The sequence below is a fragment of the Ceratotherium simum genome, chromosome 17, assembly GCF_057802395.1.
Source record: "Ceratotherium simum simum isolate JZ-2026a chromosome 17, ASM5780239v1, whole genome shotgun sequence".
In the NCBI taxonomy this organism is placed as follows: domain Eukaryota; kingdom Metazoa; phylum Chordata; class Mammalia; order Perissodactyla; family Rhinocerotidae; genus Ceratotherium; species Ceratotherium simum.
Window position 1 is genome coordinate 24,105,041 of NC_141916.1, and position 17,082 is coordinate 24,122,122.

At 36.9% G+C, this 17,082-nt stretch overlaps 1 protein-coding gene across 6 annotated transcripts in view; it reads right to left on the bottom strand.

Moving 5' to 3' along the window:
• TMEM117 (transmembrane protein 117) overlaps window positions 1-17,082 on the bottom strand; it is a 446,351-nt gene that overhangs the window by 71,971 nt on the left and 357,298 nt on the right. For all 6 annotated transcript variants that reach the window (XM_087442530.1, XM_087442532.1, XM_087442531.1 and 3 more), the window contains one exon: window positions 5,221-5,380. In XM_087442530.1, the coding sequence (XP_087298656.1) occupies window positions 5,221-5,380 (160 nt within the window). The remainder of the gene's footprint in view (window positions 1-5,220; window positions 5,381-17,082) is intronic.

A 17,082-nucleotide genomic window follows, 5' to 3' on the forward strand; every position in this document is an offset into this window, starting at 1 on the left:
GAAGGTACGAAGGTACTAGGCAGGTACTTAGATAAATTACAAGAAAGAGAAGTGTTGAAAAGATGTTATCTAAAGTGTCAGGATTCACTAAAATATGATCCTTGAATCTTCTCTTCTTCTCTTTAAAAGTCTCTCCTCTAGAAGACTTCTCATCATCTTGAGCACATAAAGCTTAGATATTACATGTATGATGTATATTTTATCTATAGTATGCATCTATTTATATACATAAATCTAAGATGCACACACACACACACACACACACATGGTGATGAGAGAAGCCTTTTAGAGAAAAGGCTGCTAAAGAGTAGAAAGATTCAAGGAGATATATATCTCCTTGCATATATATATATATATATATATGCAAAACGTTTCCATACTTGCCTATAAATTCCCAGTAATTTGCCTTCTCATGTCTTCTTCTGCCTCCTGGGCACTTTGTTCAGCAGATGCTATCTTGATGCCACACTACGTTGAGCCAGTTGTGAAACTCAACAATTCTTTAATCTTCCCTACAGCAATTCCCTAGAGTTCAGTTATGTAAAGCATTTGCGAGAGATGAAGAAAGGTGGGAACTTAACAACAGATCTAACTTCATCAGTCTCCACAGCCATTACCACTGCCTAATCCTGCCCACCTCCATCCTTCCACACACACTGGAGAATTTTACTGGCTCCTCAACTCATCCCCACCTATATCCACCTTTCTGGCTCCTCATCTCTCCTCCTCATCCTCCTCCTCTTGCTCTCTCCTCCCTCTTTCATTCTCTCTCTTCCTGCTAGTAAAAAGCACAGAACATTCTTTATTTTATGAAGAGAAACTTCCCCTCCTTAAAGCCTTCATATCAGCAACTAGATTCTGGGAGGGTGGAGGAGGTGAATTTAAAACATGGCAAAGGTAGGAACGTTTACTTTCCACCTGAACAATTCTTCTAAATAAAGACAGCCTTCTTAAAATGTCTCTACTTTTCTACTCATATTTATTCCACTAAATTATGAATTCCTCTATGCAACTACAAACTCCTGTGGACTGGGTCATTGATCTTTGATCTCCCTTCCCCAGTCCTCTGTCTCCAGCACCTCATGCAACGCACACTAGGAATTAATTCGTAAATCTTTTTGGAAATTAATGTAACAAAACTGAGCTCTTACCTTGATGATTATGACACTACTTTCAGCTGGAAAAAATGTTCTTGTTCATCGTTCTGCCTTTTCAAACTCTAGCTGCCTGCTCTTATACTCTCACCTCTTCTTTGAAGCTTCATCCTATTATTCTGTCTACACTGTTCTCTCTCTCTCTCTTTTTTTGTTCGGAGAACTCCTGAGACTCTTTTTTTGTTTGTTTGCTTACTCTACAACACATCATATTTTTAATTTGTATATACTTTAGATATATAAGGAGAGGAGAGGAATGGGTAGGACATAACTGTAAATTAAATACTTACGCAATGAATATAGGGGTATATAAAAATCAAATGACATAATTATAAACACTAAACAGAATTCGACATAAGACTTCCTCAGAGGGAAATGTTCTTTATAATTTACTTCTCGTGTTCTGTAGTAATGGGTGATTTATACGAGTCACGGTACATTTTACGGGCATCTGTTTATGCCTTAGTTCTAGTGACTTTACTACAACTACAGAAAAATGTGATACCTCAGTTTTCACAGTAAATATAGAAAAATACTATTTAATGAATATTCATAAAATAAATAATTATTCTTTCCCTAAAAGTATTCAAAACTGACCTACTAATTTTGTTAAAATAAAATCTTTACAGCAACAGTACCATATTCTAATGACTTTTCTTTTTTTTTACCAAATATTAAAATATCTTTCAATAGTATAAGTTGAATATTCCAAGTATTAGACAAGCCTAGGGTCAATTTCTTTTAAATCACTTAATGATTCTAATGAGGGCAAATCTTTTAGTGAAACTACTCCCTCCATTTCCACTAATCTTGTTACTGTTCTATTTTTCTTTTGTCCAAAACATGTGACTGTGAAATGAATTAGATCATCGTTTAGTTGGTTATGGACTTGTTAGGATATTTGTATTATATACTTTAAATGTCTTAAGTAGATATGCCTTCTGGGGCTCTGTTTCCTTAAATTCACACTCTTACCACATGCACCAGTTCCCAGGAACTTCAACATGATGCTTGCAAAGGGAGACAGAGTTTGCATGAGATTCAGTGCCGAAAGGCCACTTCTTTATCCTCATCAAGCCGTTATTACTCTGGGCCTACTGCTGCCCATGTAAGGCTTTGTGTTAGGGAGGCTCCAGGGATATATAGTTATGAGCTATGGTTCCTGCTCTATAGAGTGGGAAAAAGTGAAATGCTGTTTTGCATTTCAGATAAAAAGTGCTGCAGAGTTCCAAGGAGGAAGTAATCACGTGGCTTTGATAAGAGGGGTTTGAAAGGTCCTCAATGGTAGGGTCTAGATGAGCAGAACAGGAGAGAGACACATCTGGGGAGGAAAAAGAGGCTCACAGACATCCTGGAATAAGCACGCTGTGGTCAAGATCCAAGCAACAAGCCCCTTGGTCTAGAGAGCTAGAGCACAGGAGATGTGAGAGAAAACACAGCGAGGGCCAGACCATGGAGGGCACTGAGAGAGCGCTCCCGGAGTCTGGACTTGTTTCTTGGGCAATGAGGCATCACTGATAACATTTTTGGCTGCGAAGTGACATGTACAACATGGCACTTCAGATTGAAAGGTTATGAGGGTGAGCTGCGTGGGGTATATGGGACAAGAGGATGTCTGGAGGCAGAAGGCTCCACAGGAGATTATTTCACAATAGTATAGAGGAGAGTCAGGATCAGAATGGTGGTGGAGAGACAGAAGGAAGGATGAGGCCACAAGAGACAGAAGAAAAGATGAATCCCGGCTGGCTGACTCAGTGTTGGGGGAGAGAGAAAAGGAGTTGAGACCTACTCTTTGGGCTCATTTTCAACTCCTCCTTGGATTAGACACCTATCAATCTGGCTTTTGAGGCCCAACCTCTCCCCTCTTTCCTTTGGGACTGCCTCACCCTGTCAGTTTATGAATGGGCACAGGACAATCCAGTCCCTGCAGTCTCCTGCCCAGGAATCTGGAATTAGGCCTGCCTGAGAGCTAGAGAGTGGTCTCTCTCTGAGGTGTGGACTGCGGCCATTTTCTTCTATGTGAACTGGGAGGCTGAAGAAGCTGCCTTACAGTAGGAGAGTCAAAGAAAGCAGAAGCGAGGGGGAAAAAAAAAGATGAGAGAGAGAGAATAAAAGCTGGGTCCTGGTTCCCTGTTAAACTTAAGTCTCTGCTTTCACGTGTCCCTAACATGCAACTGCATCCATCTTCTTTAATTCTGTAGGACATCTTATAATGCAGTGATATATTCCCCCTTTGATTAAGCTCACTTGGCAGGGTGATTGTTAGCCTTTATTGGAGCCAGAATGGTCCAAACTGATATATTCCTCAGCACGGACTCTCCATCTTCAGTCAATTGGTGCTCTGGCTACTCTTAACACTTCAGCACTTTACTGACTCCACATTTTCATGCCATTTCCTTCATCTAGAATGTCTTTCCCTTCCCAATCCTGCTGACTCTGCCTGTATAAATCCTGACTATCCTTCTTTTCCTCCATCTCTCTTTATTAAGTACTTTTTGAGTGAGTCCATAATATCCGCAATTGTAATGTTACATTTTCCCACTTCAAGTCCCTGATTTTAGCAAACTTATTGAAAGAATAACTAAAACTATATAAAGGGAGTAGAAGATGATAGATGGTAGTAGGAAATCAGGAAATTTATGCTGTCATACATACAAATTTAAACAAACTCAAAAGACAATGGTCTACTTGGCTACTAACACATTTGACTCTAAGATGGGTTCAAAGAGGTACCAGCAGGTCACTTGGCCAAAGCAGATGTTTTACATAAGAAAGTATATTAGTTAGGAGTATTAGATGGAAGAGGATAAAAATAGCCTTTAAACAAGTAATGCAAGATACATTATTGCATAAGTGCTATAAATTCAATTTTATAAATATCCAGAGGAGGTCCTATAGCAAATGAGAGACAGATATGAAACCCGCCAATGCTTTCTTACTCAAAGTCCAGGGCTTTCTCCACTATGCTAAACTATCCCCCAGGAGATATAACGAAATACATCAATTTTTAGATGAGACAGAAATTGAATTTTATATAATTTTTTAAAACAATAATGTATTTTAAATTGTCATCCATTAAAACAGTAATACACTCTAGGAACCATCTTAAATCTAACATCTGGGCTATTGTATATACCAAAAAAACCAGACTGTTATTCTCTTTTAAGATACTACAGAATCTCTTATAAAGGCCTCTTTTTGCCTCTAGAAATGAGAAAACCAATCTGGTATCCTGTAAAATCTCACATAAATTCAGAACACAATGGAGTTTACTTCCCCTTCAGCAATGGTAGCCTTTGTTCGGGTGACTTATAATGCCTCGGGAGGGGAAAACCCAAAATTGCCTTATGAAACCAAGAAGAAAATGTCTAGCAAATGGATGGACATTTAATGAGCAAGATATGGTGCCAAGAAATAGTTAATGTCTCTTTCTGCCCCATTCAAAGGAACACTCCCAAGACTGCAAAGCATTCATGCCAGAAGATTACATGAGTAGCCCTGGTTAGCGCACTGCTATTGTACAAACAGTCTGTTGCTAAGCAGGGCAGAAATATTGTTTACATGAAAATGCAATGATCTCTGGTGAATACTGAAAGAAAGTGATAATTTCCATAAGCAGAAAAAGCATTTTTACATCACTCCATTTCAACTGCTATAAAACCCTGAGTTGCTTTGGCAATTGCATATCCCTGCTTTGCTGGCTTTCTATCATCCTCATCTCTGCAGCTTTCCATTTACTAAATGACAGGGGTTGTTTTGCTTTGTTTTGTTTTGTTTTTTTTCCTTGAAGCCTTGGCAGAAAACTCCACCATGCTGTATGGTTTCTAGGGGCCCACCTTGCAATGTTCACATAATGAATTTTTGGTGCCCCCTCTCATAAAAGCCCAAGTGGCTTATCCTTCTGGTAAAACTGCTGAAAATATGATCGGAGAAGGTCCCAATAATAGCAACTGTAAACCATGCACTTCTCTAGCTTTACGAAGCCGTTCACTGTTTAGGGCTGGTCACACTGAGAACAGAGCATAGAGGTGCTTCAGTGAGAGGAGGGAGACAGAAAGACACTTACCTGCATTACAATAAGGAGGTCAAAGACCAAGATGAAAGAAGCCAGGAATGCTCTGGAAACTTCATCACTGGGCAAAAATCCCCGATTCAGCTTGTCCCAACTGATCCAGTCAGTTGTAATGACCAGCACAACCACAGAAGTCAGAGTAAAAAGAACCGTCCTGCAAGGAACAAGACACTCGATATAATAACATAGACAGCGGAGAATGCATGTTATCTGTGCCGTATTAAATGTCTACCCCTTGCCAAGTACCTACCCTAAGGCATAGTCACCAAAAGGAAGATGAAAAAAGAAGTAAATTAAGTGCTTTCTTTCAAAAGCAATCAGATAAAGGTATGATAGCATCTCTTCCAAGATTTTCTCTAAAGAACATTAAGATAATGACTACAGAACAAATAATTAACAATAAAAATTGCAAATGATCTCGGTTAGTACAATACATATCCCAAAGAGAACATTGGTGTGTAGCTCTCATTACATGTGCATCGTTTTACTGAGGATAGTGGACATACATATGTAAGAACATAAGGCAGATGGTGAATGGGTAAGGAAGTCCTTGGATTCCACTATCATCCTACAAAAAAGAGGGATAGTCAGACTGGTCCCCACAGCCTGACGAGCTCCACAGAGAAACCACCTCTACTCACCAATGGTATAGCCTCTCATCATAGGACTCATGTTATAGATGACCTGTGGTCTAGTGACTTGTCTAGGTCACACTGTGTCTGATGGCCCACTTCTTGTTATAAGATACTAGGGGCCTGAGATTTTCTCTCATATATCTTTGTAGCCCCCTAAAAATCTTGCTTAATGATATGCAGATAGAATTCAATGAATGTTGAAATTGTAACAATTATCATTTAAGTTATTTATAAAAATAAAAAAATATGTAAATCTTTAGTATTGACATTCACAGTAAATCTAAATTGTGGGCAGTGAAAATTTAATCTGCCAGAGAATTGTTTATAATGTAGTTAAGTCTGTGTTTTCAGAGCTGTATTGGTATCTGGATATTGTTTTGAATTGTAAAAAGGAAAATAAAAAAGAAGAATTATTTTGAAAATAATTTTAATCTAAAGGAAGAAATAAATAAATAAAAAGGAAATAAAGAAGAAAAGAAAAATGGAAGAAAAAATATGGAGGTGAACTAATACCTTAGAAGAACATATAACGATTTTGGCAATTAACAAACTGTTTTTGCCCTCTAATGTCTTATAATTGATACTCAAAAAAGAATAATATAAACCATTCTAGAATTCTCTTTTCAATTGAACAAAGTACAAATTTCTAAACCAAAATTTTGGGTTTCCTTTTCACAACTTCTTATTTGGAACAAGTTATACTTTGATATAATGAATACAATGAACCCCTCCTTAGATCTTTCCCTCCAAGAGTAGAAAAGGTAAATAATTTGTTTTTCAATTTTGGAAAATAAAAATTTCTAATAAAACTCATTTTATTAAAATTACAAACTCTCAAAAGAACTTGTCTCATGATCTCCAAAATATAAATTACAGATCATCTCTGCTACCATTTAGAATACCTTTGATCATTTCCAGAAATTCAAATGGATTAAATGAGTATGGGAGAAATCCTAAATAATTATTAAAATTCAATAGAAAGAAATCGCAACTATTATATAGTCAAAAACAAGAATAATGGGATTTTAAACACATTTTTTCTCCAAGTTAAGTCAATTTGTTTCTGTTTTTGTCATTTTGAGTTTGATAAACTTTAAGCAAATTTGAATGAAATTGTCAGAATTTCTTTTGTCAACAAGGAATATAACAACCTTCACGAAAGACAGACAAATATTGACTATTCTTCAAAGCTCCTTTTGGTAATAATGGTATTTCCTCATCACTCTTGGCTTTTCAACTGCGTGTCTCACAAGGATGCTACGAATATATACACTTCCTCGGGATGCACTGTATGGCTGAAGAGGTTGGTAAATAGTTGGGGCCCCACTTCCCTCAAGCTCCCCGTTCTTTCCCTCTTTTGCCTCCTTCACAAAGCCCCCCACCTTCCTCTTGTCCAGCACTACAGTGTGAAGCCCTGGTGAAAGAAGGGTTCTCCAGCTCCTCACTCTAGCTCTATGGCCAGTGTCCATTTTATTGGTCAGAGCCTGTGGTCAACAGGTTAGTATTTTTAATATCACCTCTATATTTTCCCCAAGAGATACCTAGAAACTCCTTTAGTGAGCACAGATTACATAGGAATTCATACTCTAATGTTACTTCATTGGTCTAAATATGTAAACTGACACTATAAAATTAAATACTCATTCATAGGCACATTTTAGGTGTCAAAATCCGGGAGTTTGAAATAAGTGTCTTCTGAGCAATCAGAAACCTCATCTATTACAAGATTTATAAAGGAGTTATTTTTATTCATGCTAATAATCTCATTGTGAATAACGTCATCAAAATTAATCATTAAAACTTCTTGATAATTGGAATTTATCATAATACCTGTTGTGTGAGAGGTTCCTAAGACCAAATCTGCACCAATTCACCCTTTGGGTGTTTGCTTTATTTGACATATTTTATGTATCCAATAATACTCTTTCTAAGAGCTCTTCATAGGTGTTTTCTGGCTTTATTAAGTACTTGTATTTTGACAGAGTATTGCTACAGATATCAAGAAAAAGTTACTGGTAATATTTTATTACTCCAAAGGGAAATTAAAGGAGGTATTCTGACTGATATTTAATATTTAATACTATAAAAAGAATAAAAATGGCAATCATTAAATATAAATGTATACAGCTCAGAGAGAGAGTCCTAAAAATAGTCTCAAGAGAATGGAAAAAAGGAAAGGAAAAGCGCGACCAAAATACGTTAATTGGTCATTCCACCTCCAAAATTAGATTCAGTGCCTTATCTAGACATAGCTGCAGAAGCAAATGTATTGCATATGGTTTGTTTTTCTGAGCCACTTCTTGTAAAATGCATAGACTTTATCATGCTATGGTAATTCAGTCAAAACACCAGTCTAAGAGAGCCGTGACTCAGGTTATATGAAATGTCACATTTATATGAAACTGCTAAGAAGGAAACAGTAATAATAGCAAACAGCAATAATAGCAAATTAATGGCAGGCATATAATAATAAGTGTTTTATACAAATTAACTTGTATAATCTTTACTACAACCCTAATGACACCACCCCTAATTTACAAGTACAGAAACTGAGTCACAGAAAGTTCAAATAAGCCGACCTCGGTTACAGACTTTATAAGTTCTATAAAATACAAGATATAAGTGGTATAAGATGACTCAAACCCAGGCTGACTCATGACAACCTGCCACAACCATTATACATACTGCCTCTAATACGAAGCACTTGAATATCACCCTCCTGTTACCATGTTTGTAGCTAAAATTTCATTTATTTTCCTTTTATATGGTAAGTATCATATTGGAAAATTATCATCTAGAAGTACTTAACATTGAAAAGTAAAACACCGAGACTGACAAGGACTGACAGGAAACAGTTAAAAGGAATATTTTCATGGTAGTGAAAATGGAACCTCATGGATGCTGGCCTTCGATACAATATCCTTGGGTTTTTATTTAACCAATATGGTTGAAAAGATGTTTACGCTGGACCATGATTCTTGGGGAGTTCCAGCTTCTCTTTTTAAGCAGCATCCAATTAAACAATTATCTAAATTATTTCCTTTCAGGCTGCAGCCAGCACCAGCAGGACACACTGGCTCATCAATTCCACTGTCTCTGGTTTCTGGCCGCCAGTCAAACGGAAAGAACTCACACATAATTACCAGCTTGAGTGGTTAGACTCACATTCATGTTTTCAAATTTCCAATTTGTTTGCTTTTCCTCAATTGTTGCTAATTCCTCTTAGATTAATAGGAACTAGAATGCGAGACCAAGAAGGGTTAACACAGCTTTTTTAATCCAATGGTTCCCAACCTCTGGGTTGGGCTCCTGGGAACCACAGAGCTGTTGGTAAGAACATGTGAATTTATATGTGCACTACAAGTTGTTGGTGAAGTGAACAAATAAAATGCTTCTAGAAAGGTTAAGGACATGCTCGTGTCACATAGACTGCCAGTGACAGAACTACCATGAGAATTTAGAGAATTACCATGAGAATTCTCTGCCAGTGACAGAACTACCATGAGAATTTAGAGAATTACCATGAGCAAGGACACACCCTGTAGTAAATCACTTTCTCTCTTCAGCTAAAAATCTGCAGATAGATATTCTCAAAAATTTCATATCACCTTGATCTCATCTAGAAACATACTCATTGTATAGCCTACTCAAATATCTATTATATATGGTGATCAGAGACAGGGTAGTGCACAGAAGTAAATCCAGATAATCCCTAAAACGTGGTTTAATTCATAGTCTTAACCATAGTCTTAACTTTGTGGCTCCATTGGGATTTGGAGTCTGTAAAGGAAATGATTAGACTCTAATGCTGTCCTTCACCTTAACTTCTTGATTTTTTAAAAATACTGAACTTCCATTTAGAGTTACTAAACGAGTTAATATTGTTTCCCTTCTTCCATTCCTAATCACTTTAAAATAGACTTATTGCATAGTGAAATAGACTGAAAGCAGGTATTAAATCAAGAGAGAAGAATTGGCATTAGGTTCTAAGGACTCACTCACTTAGGGTTAACTATCACATCACTTCATTTTGATTAAACCAGGTAGTGGGAATGCACAGAGTCTCCTAACTAATATATTATAAGTTGAGCCAAACAAAATTGTCAAAGTTTGACCATATTTTATCCTACAAAAAACAGCAATTTCATGTGACTCAACATAATAAATATGCTTCTATGTGTTTTAATATATTAGTTATTATTCATGCTCTAAAATGTTTATAATCTTTGGCTCCAGTCATGAATATTATATTCTTTCATGATCAAGCTGCACAATTATTGTAACACTTTCTAAAAGGGAATAAAAATCACTTTTATTTCTTCCTATAATACTTGTGTTAAAATGTTAGAACTCAATCAAAACAAGTCAGATTGTGTTTCATAATTCTCATAGCAAAATAAAAATTTGAGAATCCAATAAAAACTAAAGGTTTAACGTTACCACTACAATAAAAGAATGCATGGATCAAGGCAGCAAACTTAATTTTACAATTAAGTTATCATATAGTCTCATATTTCAAAGCGCTAAATACATAAAGTGAAATGTGACATGGCAATGGAATTTAAAATGATTTAATATCATAATTTCTAACCATGTTGTTTAAAGGGAAAAATACAACAAGCAGGCATAAGCAGAAGAATGCTTTCCTTCACTTTTCATTGCAAAACCAAGAGCCAGCTCAATCATCCAGCTCCCCTCTCAACACTAAGTACCAGCACACAGAAGTCACAGATGGCCATGGGAGAACGCCAACACTTCTCATTTTTCTTGTTTTAATGATCAATGTTGCCATTGCAACTCTGTGAGAAAAATAATCACCATATGGGTCCTCAAGCCAGTTCATACTGAAATACGTGAGTTTACTCAGTACCGTAGGCTAGCTGATGAAACCAAGGCTGCGCCACAGGAAGTTGGTAGTGAAATGGTTTAGTGTCCTTCCGGTCTCCTACTCTTGAGATCAGAAAGCACTAAGGGAACACAAAGGTAATGTTTGCTAAGTGACCTAGTGAAAGAGCACAGATTCTCCATATGGCTTTTATTAAGTAAGTGCCACCACCAGTTCTTGGCCAACTTGAACACATTCATTAAGATAGGATCCCTGAGAAAAGAGATGCAGTTATTAACTCATCTTGTTTGTGGCTCCATTGGGATCTGGAGTCTGTAAAGAAAATGATTAGACTCTAATGCTGTCCATTAAACTATCCATTTCTGTGTTATTTATCTTTATGCCTCTCTGTTACTCCATGAAGAGAAATGCCGTGAACACAGCAGGAGCTCAAAAAGCACTGAACAAATTGAAGTGAAGAAACAACTTGGTAACTCTTATTCCTGCAAAGCCATGAAAGAGGTGGCTGAAAAAGACATCTCTGAGTTGGGGCATTTGGCCACGCAGATTGTAATTTATGTGAAGAGTCTCCTGACATCCTAATCTATGTAAACAACGCCCCTTGGAGTTCTGCAGTATCCAACTATTGCAACCTTATGTGGGACCCTGAGCATTGGTAGTCTTGATATAAGAGGTGGCAAATGAGACGACCATAATTTTTTAGTGGCTTGAAGTTCTCTAACTATGTCTGAGTGATGTTAGTTTACCCAGAGGTACTTAAAAGTAGCTTATTGATATAGAGCATAGTTAGTCTTAGTCAGGAGAAAGCATTTTAGTTTCTTTGTGTTTCACAGTTTTAGGTTTGGAGTAAAACATATGTTTTAGGAAAAATAATACTTAGTAGACTGCAAAGTCCTTAGAATATGGACTGTGTCATTTATTACTGATTACCGATGACCGATACATTATTGGTACCTAAAAAATAGTTGAACGAATAAATAAATCTATTTAACCTCGGGTAGATAATGCTCGTTCCTTACCCTTCACCAAACTCAGATGCTACTGTAATTGATGGTACATCCTCCAGTGTTTACAGAGCAAAGAAAGAGGCCTCTGCAGTGCAGAATCAGGTTGGATGGACCTAATAGGCATGTTAATCTTGTGTGTCTCTTAGCAAACTCACCAGCCCAATTTTTCTTCCTAGTGAATTACCTTGTATATACTAAATAATTCACCAATTCAATAAAGGGAAGCTTACAAAACATACTCTACTAATTGTCACCGTGGGTATTAAATATTACCACAAATTCAGTAATAATATAGGGCTATAGACAAATGTCCATTAACTACAGATAATGTCAGCAAGAACTATACCCATTATTGTTTAATAAAAATAAAATGATAGCTATGATACTCCAAACACACTTTTAACTTAAAAATGCAAAGTAGAAATGTTAAACTAAACATACAAAGTTGCATCTTTTTCCTGTTATTAAATTTGCCTTTAAAAAAATAAGAAAAACTAGGATCTTGTCAATTAGGGTTGAGCAGGATGAAAGTATGCTTTATTTGATTTTAAAAATAGAATGAATTTACATACTGGGTTAAAAATAAAGGTTTGGGTAAAACTTTGTGACTTTGATGAAGCCAAGATGTTTACATAAGTCAAAACCAAGGCCAAGAGTATATTTTGAGTATCATCTCAAACATCTCTTGAAGAGGGTATATCCTTAGGAGACTGGCTATTGGGCAGAATGCTTTCAAAACTCTTCACAAGTCCCCTGAAAGAAAAAATCTTTACAATGACTTTGGGAAAATGATATAATGGCTAGGATAATAGATATTATGAACATAAAATACTTTTTTTAGTGAAAGATGACTATAAAATAAACAGGAACAGAAAAATTCCCTTAGGTTGTACAAAAATATTTAAAGGAAGTAATGTATGTCACAATGGAAGAACAAAAAATGAGTATTAAGATTCATAAAGACACACTTCATTCTTGAATTCTAAGTGAAAATATTTGAAAAAGCATCTAAAGCTTTATTACTGCAGATTTATATTTAGTTTCTTGGAAACTTGCAAAGAATCTTTGATTTATTTAAGAATAATTCAGGACAAACTGAAAAACAAAACAAAACACTACTTCACTCAACAATAGGGAAAGAGCATGCTGGCATTAGCAATGAGAGGACCCACTCATAAGGCTGATTTAATTAAGAATTGATTGTTGGGGGGGCCGGCCCGGTGGCACAAGCGGTTAAGTGTGTCCGCTGCGCTGCGGCGGCCCGCGGGTGCACCGGTTCGGATCCCGGGCGTGTGCTGACGCACTGCTTGTTAAACCATGCTGTGGAGGCGTCCCATATAAAGTAGAGGAAGATGGGCACAGATGTTAGCCCAGAGCCAGTCTTCCTCAGCAAAAAAAAAAGAGGAGGATTGGCATCAGATGTTAGCTCAGGGCTGGTCTTCCTGACAAAAAAAAAAAAGAAAAAGAATTGATTGTTGGCATTTTAAAGGCAGATCATCAGCCTTCTCTGGTCAAGGCAGCGGAGAATGTTGAAGCTATGTAAAAAGTGTAATTTCATCAAGAATTCAGAAAGCCTCTTGTTAGAAAATGCTATTTCAGGTAATGTACGAGATTGGAAAATAGTATTGCTTTTTGAATGAGAAAATCATATTGCAATTCATACAAGGGCACAGAGAATTCAAGAAACATTTGGTGAGCATCTACGGTGCCAAAGGCACACAGAGCTAAATTGTAGGGACACAGGAATGATCTCTGCCCTTGAGGAATTGTCACCAATTGAAGGATGCCAATATATACAAAACAATCATACCCAAAGTTAAGTAAAAACCATGAGACTACAAAAGTTTCCAGGAATATTTATTCATGTATGAAGGGTGGCTTTTAGGTATTAGACCTAAAAGATGAATAGATCTCTACAGTGGAAAGGATATTGTAGGCAAAAGATAAGTTTAAGAGAAAATACAGAAATGATAGTGTACAGGTAGTGAAGCATGGGGGAAGAGTGGCAGATATTTCCCGAGTTTCTAGATTGTGTGACTAAAAGGATTGTGAAGCCATTAACTGAAGCGAGAAATACGAAAGAAAGCAGGAATGAAATATGTACTATGAATTCTGTTTTGGACTCATTGGATTTAAAGGGCTGGCAGAAAATCTCTATAGGAATGAAGAACAGTCAGCTATAGATAGGAATCTGGATTGAGGGAAGGTCAAGTCCTGAATTTTAATTCATTCAAAGACAAGTAATTGTTAAAGTCATGGAGAGGAAGAAAGTTCTTCAGGTAAAAAAATAAAATGAAAAAGAGAATAGGGAAAATCAAGGACAGAATCTTGAAGATCACTTCCTTTTATGATGACTCTAGAGAAGATGGAGACTGATAAGGCCAGAGATATATGAAGGGATAGATGAAGAGATCCAAAAAAAACAATACTATAGAAGCTAGAGAGAAAGGTAATTTCAAGAATGAATTGGCGACCCAAAACTCCAAACACTACATAGAGTTTCAAGGGATAAAGACTGAAGATGGACCATTGTTGAGGATACTTCTTTCTTCAGCACAAGACTCTCTTGGAAATTGCAAAACTGGATGTAATACAGTTTCAGATATTTTCTCTGTAAACTTAGATATGGGCCTAATTTGTCTTCTACTCCCAGGATCTCTACTAGTAAAGAGGAAGAGAAAATTGAGGGAATTATTTGGGGACTTCAGTTTAAAACTATTTGGTTCAAATCGAGCAAGAAATTGTCAGTTTTATTAAAGTTTACCCAAATATCTCAGGCAAAGGTATTTCATGATTCAACTTGCCAGCATGTTTTAGGAACTGACAGCAGCCACTGAATGTCATTCTGTTTTGTAGAAATGTATTTCTCAGTAACAGATTTTGACTTCGACTTGATGATTTCCTTATTAAGAGAAGGTAGTTAGCATCTAGATTTTGAGGGACGACTATCTATCAGTACAAAATTATAAGACAAAAATATCTTAATTTTGAGTATTTTATAACATAATTAGGGAAATGAGCTATAATCTAATTAGGAAGAGAAGACTATCATGTATCAGACTATAATCAGGAATAAAGGAAAGTCTTAAGGAGACACTAGAATTACTCGGTGCCTCGAGGGAAGGGAAAAAAAAATCAAGAGAAAGGATCATCTCTGATAGAGGGATAAAATTGGTAGGAATTACAGATCATCTCCGATAGAGGGATAAAAATGGTAGGAATTACAACATTGTGTTGTGAGGCAGTGGATAAATCTGCCTAGCTACGGCAAAGGATAGGTGTATGGATTGGGTAGCGAGCAAAATACCCAATTGGATATTTATAGGTGAGACCATATTATAGCTGATGGTCTTAAAAGTCTCCAATGAAGGTTTGATTTGATGCCATAGAAAATAGTTCCTATTGATTGTTTTCTAAGTAGTATAATATCCTGCAAAATCATTGATTTGCAGGATGGATTCAGTCCTGGATGGAAGTGAGAGCTCAGACTGAGTAGGAGTAGAAAGCAGACTATTACAGCGATGCACAAATGATACGGTTGTAACTAAATTGTAATGATACTCAGGACAAATATAAAATATATTTAAAGTAAAGTTAATAGAACTCATGCTAAACTTGGATGACAATTATGGAGACAGGGAAGCTGTGAAGAAAGCTCATCAGAGAATAGAAGATGATGAGACAATTATTCAGATGCTTTCAGAGACCTACATTTGCTTGCCCCAGATACCCTAAGCACTTATAGTAGGCAAAATTCTAAGATGACCCCCAATGATCCTTGCCCTTGTACAATCTCCTTTCCTCAAGTATGGGAAAAATCTACGAATATGATGAGATATCACTCCTGTAATTGTGTCACCTTATATGTCAAAAGGAATTTTTGCAGATTCAGTCACGATTTTTAATCAGTTGACCTTGGGTTAATTATAAGGGAGATTATCTGGGTGGGCCTAAGTTAATCACATGAGCCCTTTAAAAACAGAGCGTTTTCTCTGGCTGGTAGTGTAGAGGCAGTTGGAAAGATTTGAAGCATGAGAGGTAGGTTCTCTGTGGCTGAGATGGAGGAGGTCACAGGACAAGAATATGAGAGAGCCTCTAGGAGCCGAGAGCGGCCCTGGCAGAAAGACAGCAAGAAAATGGGGACTTCAGTCCTATAGCTGAAAGGAACTAAATTCTGCCAACAAAAAATGAGCTTGGAAAAAGACCCACACTCCAGATGAGAATGCAGCCAGCTGACAACTTGACTTAAGCCTGAACAGAAAATCCAGTGACATCTTGCCAGACAACTGACCTACTATAACCATGAGATAATAAATGGGTATTCTTAAAAGACACTAAGTTTGTGGTAATTTGTTATGCAGCAATAGAAAACTAATACAACTGTAGAAATTTAGGATTCATGGGATCCTAAAATGATTGCTTGTTGGAAATATTTCCAAGCCAGATATAGAAAAGAAACACTTACCTCTTGATATCTAAGATAATTAAGATCAACTAAAATCATTACCTATCCAAACTGAAGAATAAACCTAGGCTTCCATGGGATATCTATTCACAAGAAAATGCTCATTGAATTAGAGAGCCAAAATTAGCCTTAAAAGAAAATTTGGCCCAGGGGCCGGCCCGGTGGCGCAAGTGGTTACGCGCGCGCGCTCTGCTGCAGCGGCCCGGGGTTCGCTGGTTCGGATCCTGGGCGCACACCGACGCACCGCTTGGCAAGCCATGCTGTGGCAGCATCTCATATAAGGTGGAGGAAGATGGGCATGGATGTTAGCCCAGGGCCAGTCTTCCTCAGCAAAAAAAGAGGAGGACTGGCAGATGTTAGCACAGGGCTGATCTTCCTCACAAAAAAAAAAAGAAAAAGAAAATTTGGCCCAGTTACTTGTTTTGAAGTGCACAAATGATTGTACAGGGAAGGTGTATCTATGTCTTTTCTTAAAATTTAACAAGAAAAAATGATGCTTTCAAAGTGCATCCAAGCATATTAAAATGCCACCTAATATCTAATTGCAATTTCTCTGAGTTAAATTTAACTACCATGGCCCTAGAAGATTATTAGTCAGGATCTACTCCTTGAGAAAAACTCTTCATACGTTTAAAAAGGAAATCTCTTTAAAGAAAAGAGAGGAATTGGTTTCTATTCGTGGCTCATGCTACTTACTTATGTGTACTTGGAAAGGTCAGTTACCCTTTCAGGCTTAATTTCTTGATCTTGGAAATGATGATAAGGATTATGATGATGAAGAAGAAGAAGAAATAGGTGATGAGGATGATAGCAGTTAAAATGAGTTAGGTAGTTATAATTATATTATTACATGCATATACTCACTCAATCCTCAAACCAGTCCTATGAGGTTAATACTATTAA